At 35.3% G+C, this 5,772-nt stretch overlaps 1 protein-coding gene across 1 annotated transcript; it reads left to right on the forward strand.

Moving 5' to 3' along the window:
* On the forward strand, positions 410-1,251 carry LOC107607409 (peroxisomal nicotinamide adenine dinucleotide carrier-like). Its single transcript, XM_021119581.1, has 3 exons — positions 410-559; positions 886-954; positions 1,046-1,251. Exons 1-3 carry the CDS (start codon positions 434-436, stop codon positions 1,148-1,150), a joined length of 300 nt encoding a protein of 99 aa, XP_020975240.1. The 5' UTR covers positions 410-433; the 3' UTR covers positions 1,151-1,251.

Here is a 5,772-nt window from a genome sequence, read left to right on the forward strand (position 1 = left end):
GTGGGATCGACCCTTACTCACGTAAGATATTACTTAGTACGACCCGGTGCACTTGCCGGTTAGTTTGTGGTTAGAAATTCCGCACCTATTGTTATTATTGTCTCATTTTGCAGGTCCCTGAATGTGCTACTAACAAACCCAATATGGTTTCTAGTGACTCGTATGCAGGTAGGCGCTGCGCATTCAAATTCTATATATTTCACTACAATTTTGAGTTTGTATGTCATTATGATTGCTTTTCATATTAAGATTTATAATGTAAGATTTATAATCTATTAAGAGGTATAGAGTAACTTAGAATTCTTAATAATGGTCATTATCCAATTTCCATGGTGCATTATATAAACAATGCAACCATGTTTTGTGTCCAATTTCGATGTGACATTTACTTATTGTTTGATTCCAGACACATACTCAAGCCGAAAGAAAAATCATGGAGGAAAAGAAAGAGGCCTTGAGGAGGGCAGCTTCTGAAAGCAGCTTAGCAGGCTCAATTTTAAGAGAGAAATTAGCTAAACTTGATTCTAAGAAACCTCGGCCATATGGAACTATACATGCAGTTAGTCTCTGGATTCTTCTTGCACATTCTTCTTTCGATTACTTGTTTGCTTGAAACATCAAAGTTAAATCATAACTGTTTCTGGTGAACTAGCTAGAACCATCTGTGTCAGTTGGATGGGTTTATTATTTAAATGATTCAGGTCCCATTGTCCTTTTTTTATTAAGAAACTGACTTTATACCTCCAGCTACAATCATGATATATAATACTGAATTTTAGATTTGTCATATTGAAAGAAAAGTATATGCTATTTTAGAGTTGTCATATTTCTAGTCATATGAGATGTTTTCTCTTTTGATAATGTTGATTTTTTTTTGGATGAAAGGCTAATGAAGTGTATAGTGAAGCTGGTATTGTTGGATTTTGGAAGGGTGTCATTCCTGCACTTATTTTGGTAAGCCTTATCATCTGTTACATTGATATATTAAGTTCATGAAGAAGATTTAGATACATAATCTTTTTAAGAGTGGGAATCTGAATTACAGGTCTGCAATCCATCAATACAGTTTATGATTTATGAGAGCTCATTAAAGCGTCTAAAGGCGCGGTCGGCTAAGAAGCAGGGTGGTATAACTGCATTGGAGGTATAGAGCACAGTTAGAAGCCCTTTTTAATTTGTTTGATGGAAAATTACATTGATTTGTGTCATATTTGTTGAAATTCAATTTGACTCTTCTTTATTTCTAAACACATACATTCATTCAAGGAAGCAGAGTTTTGCATTCATTCAAGGAAGCAGAGTTTCATATCTTTGACTCTTGCATGTTGGACAACTATGCAAGTCTGTTCTATTCATGATAGTACATAGTGTTTTTGCAGCCTCTGTTCTATTCATGATTAAGGAGGAGCTTGTTAAGGCTTTCATTTCATTGGCTGAGAAGAACAAAAAAGTTGTATCAAATTTGAGAAATTGACTTTCATTCCTCCTTATAAGCTAAAGAAAGAAATGAGCAGATAAACTTTGCAATATGGAAGAAAGTTCCTCTCCCCAATGCAGTTATAATGCTCATAGCTTGTGGTGAAATAATGGATAAAGCATAAAAATAAGATTAACTTTGATAGCTTTGGAGAGCTAATGAAGCTATAGAGAGTGCTACAGAAGAATATTTAGTCTTAAATGTGAATATTAAGAGCACCTTTTCTTTTTCTCAACCTTCATTTGTAACCTATTTGCAGCATGCTGTAAACATTATAAAATTGTTGCGTGCTGGCGTCACCATAATTGTTATTGTTATGAATATGATTGAGGAATTTTATCTCTAATTATAGCTAATTGTTTTGTTCTTTATAATATTAATAGGCATTGCCTACTAATTCACTTTTTTCTTATAATAATAATAATAATAAAGTGTTGTTTAAGTATTGTTTACTTTTATGTGTTAATGTGTAGGTTTTATGTTGATGGGTTTTTAATATTTGATGGCCTAGATGTAAAAATTTAGTAAAAAAATTGATAATTAAAAAATTAGGATCAACCACGAAAATTTCGTCATTAAAATGTTTAGTTGTTAATTAGCGACAGATTTAGTGACTGAAATGTTGGTTGTTAAAATATTGGTCCACACTTAGTAACTAAATTGGAGACCGAAAAACTAGTCGCAAATTAGCAATTGAAAAATTGATTGCCATTTAGCGATCGATTTACGGAAATGGATCCTCTCAATTTTTTTTAACAATTGAGAGAGTAAAGTGTGATTTCTCATCATTAATTTTGTAAGTGGGACCAAAAATAAATATAAGAGAGAAAAGAATGAAAGGTTAGAGATCACACTTTACACTCTCAATTTTTTTTAACAATTGAGAGGATCCATTCCCATCGATTTACTCAGAGACCGATTTAGCGACGGAAGATTTGGTCACAATTTAGTGACCGATTTTGTTAGCGACCGATGCTCTTTGGTGAGGGTTTGGTGGCCTTGCTAAAAAATCGGTCGCTAAAGTTTAGGGACCGAAGTTGGTCGCTATTTTCTGATTAGCGACCATGGTTTCAGCGATTACCCAAATTGGTCACTAACTCGGTCGCTAAATTGGTCGCTATTCCAGTAATTTCTTGTAGTGGACATTGATTTTGGATGCTGCATGATTGTTGATGAAGAAGTCGGCCAGTTTCTAAAAGTAGAGACAAAACTAGCTACTTTAGAGTGACTACCACCACGTTCTTGGTTTTTGAGGTGTGATTGTCATCGTCGTTGCTATTGTTAGGATTCTTTTGTTCATCTTCATTGCTTCGGTCATTCCATTTCTAGTTTGGCCATCCGCTGAACTTCTGCTCACAATGACTCATTGATAACCAGTAGTTCGACCTTAGTAGAAAGTAGGAGAGGTGGATTGTTTCGTTCTTCTACCATTGAGCAAAAGATGGTAAAAAACAAGCATAAGAGATAATGGTGGGGTTAAGTAAACTTGGCCCCACAAGGGCACTAAATGTTCTTGCGTGGTAAGCCTCAGATAGTGTATAACTTGTCTTTTTTAGGGATTGGGCTCTCCTTCGCCTGAAGTGAAAGAGGTATACGTCGGCTTCAAGGGAAACGACGGCCGTGGACACCTGCAAAGGCAATCCGACGCTCAAATTAGTAAGAGTAAAAAATGAGTATAATGTTATTTAAAGTGAATAGCATACCTTTTACATAGTTAGAGTTTTGTATTTATAGAGTGTTACTCTTCAAAGTGGTTGAGATCTTTTCCTGATCTTTTAGTAACCAACCTTAGTCTGTTTGTGAGTGAGTTGTTGAAGCTGAGATTCTCTCTAACTAAAGATAAGTCACGTTTATTATTTCACTTGGATTCAAATTTATAGATATAATTAGGTCGTGCTATAGCTAACAGATCAGATATTATCAAAAATAAAAATAATAATATCATTACTTCATTATATTTTAGAGTAAAAGAAAAATAAGTCTCTGACCTTTTTAAACGCGGACATTTTCGTCCCTTAAGATTTAAAAATATATTTAAATCCCTTACCTTACAAAATGCGTGACAATTATACCCCTCCGTCGAGTTGGGGCTCAAAACGGCAACGGAGCATGCTGACCTGGAAGGGTGGAGTGTCAAGTGTCCGTTTTGGTTGATGATGTGGATGGGGAATAAATTGTTAATGGACAAATTGGTCCTTATGCTTCAAAACGACACCACCGCCCGCTACTTTGGGGATCCATTCTCAACCATGAGAGATCCTTTCCTTCACCAGCTCCACATCCCTCCTACTTCTTCCTCCTCTTACTTCGAAGAACCACCGCTACCACCGCCACTACTGCCGCCCACCTTGCCTACTCCATGTTATAACAGTTATGGTGGTGCACCCTTCAACATGACATGAGATCTTCCTCCTCTTCTTCTTCTTCTTCCTCTTCTTCAATTAACTGCAATAACATATTCTTGAACATGATTCATATCTCTCCGAGTACTAATAACACTTCTTCTTGTTGTTCCTCTTCGTCTTCTTCAAAATTAGCCATCTCTTCCTCTTCTTCTTTTTCTCATTTTATGCTCTCAAATGTTAACGCCATGGTTAATGCAACATCAACGCTTCCGCACTTCAGATCTCATCTCCGCGCAACCCCTCTCTTAAGTGCAGGTACTCTTCCTTGTTCTTCTTCTTGTTGATGATGGCGACATAAATTTTGTGAAACCAAAAGGAAAAAAACCTTGTGAATGTCATACAAATTAATTAATTATTATTATTATTCTAAAACAAATTGTTAATGTCGTCATCCCTTACATTTTCTCAACAGGTTCAATTCAATTTCCCTCTAAATTTCTTGAATTTCTTTGTGTGATTGATTTTTTCCCTTTCGTTTTGCTCTCAATTTCCCATTAGTTTCTTATAGAGTTAATTCCTTTATCATGTGTTTTCCAGTTACAGTTTACTAATTGTGTAACTGATTATTCTTTTCTTTTCTTTTTTCCTCCAAAAAATCCAGTTGAGATAGATGCTTTTACCGAGTTTGCCATGTAGTTTACTCAGTGATTTGAGTGACAAAATCACAGTTATAGAAAATAAGCCATCCATCAGAAAATCTTTGGAATTGATCGAAACTTCGCTTAGCCGTGCTAAAGCTTTGAAAAAAAGTTCTAGCTTGAAAGACCCTATCAAACATATTGAGGACACAACACATGATATTGGTCGATCATTAGGCCTATTGCTCCTTGAATTATCCATAGATTCTAGAGAAAAGGTTGGTACATTGCAAAAACAGTTTATGAATGCAAGATTTTCTGGAAAAATGAGTTTATTATTTTTCAGTTGGAGACTAAACTTAACTTTTTTTAAATAGTCATTTTCTCATTTCTGATACTTTACTTATTGCTCCCTTGTGATTAATTGATTCAGTTTTAAGTTGCAGTGCATCAATAGTAACATCGAGAGAATGTGGAAAAACAACTAAAATATGTGTTATTGTTGGAGGTACAACCATACTCTACATCTTTACACAATTAGCTTCCTTTTGTACTAATTACTGTTAGAGTATGATCTTATATATGATAGCATATTGCATAGATTTATTTCCGGGATACCGGATGAAGTAATGAATTTCATAGGATTGTCCATGTTGATAAGTTAATCATTCATTCACTAATCACTATGCTATCATTCAATATGCATGATTCCTTAGCTTCCAATACCTGTTTTTCTTCTCTTCTATTTTCCAAACACAACATGCAACAGAAAAATATTTTGATTAATCATAACGTTATTGTTCACACTTGACAGTGATTACAACTGGAGTTTTGGCAGTGGCTGTTCTTTTGTCTCTCGTATGCTACTGTGCCAGGCGTCGTTTTGCTTGGTTGAGCAAACATACAACAGCAAAGCGCCTCTTGCGCGAAGCTGCAGGCAACTCTAGTGTACCTTTCTACCCTTACAAAGAAATTGAAAGAGCAACAAATTCGTTCTCTAGGGCTCAGTGATGGTAACAGCGTCGTTTTGAACCGCAAGGACTAATTTGTCCATTAAAAAATTGTTCTCTATCCACATCAGCAACCAAAATGGACACCTGACACTCCACTCTTCCAGGTCAGCATGCTCTGTTGCCGTTTTGAACCCCAACTCGACGGAGAGGTATAATTGTCACGCGTTTCATAAGGTGAGAGATTTAAATATATTTTTAAATCTTGAAGAACGAAAATGTCCGTATTTAAAAAAGTCAGAGACCTATTTATCTTTTATTCTATATTTTATAGAAAAGTGCAAGAAAAAAAAAGAACATAT

Source organism: Arachis ipaensis, chromosome B01, assembly GCF_000816755.2.
Source record: "Arachis ipaensis cultivar K30076 chromosome B01, Araip1.1, whole genome shotgun sequence".
NCBI lineage: Eukaryota > Viridiplantae > Streptophyta > Magnoliopsida > Fabales > Fabaceae > Arachis > Arachis ipaensis.

Bases quoted from the DNA above. Each gene is read 5' to 3' on its own strand.
- LOC107607409 (XM_021119581.1), top strand. From the start codon at position 434: ATGGAGGAAAAGAAAGAGGCCTTGAGGAGGGCAGCTTCTGAAAGCAGC. The intron at 560-885 runs GTTAGTCTCTGG...TTTGGATGAAAG, and splicing joins CATATGGAACTATACATGCA to GCTAATGAAGTGTATAGTGA. The intron at 955-1,045 runs GTAAGCCTTATC...TCTGAATTACAG, and splicing joins TCATTCCTGCACTTATTTTG to GTCTGCAATCCATCAATACA.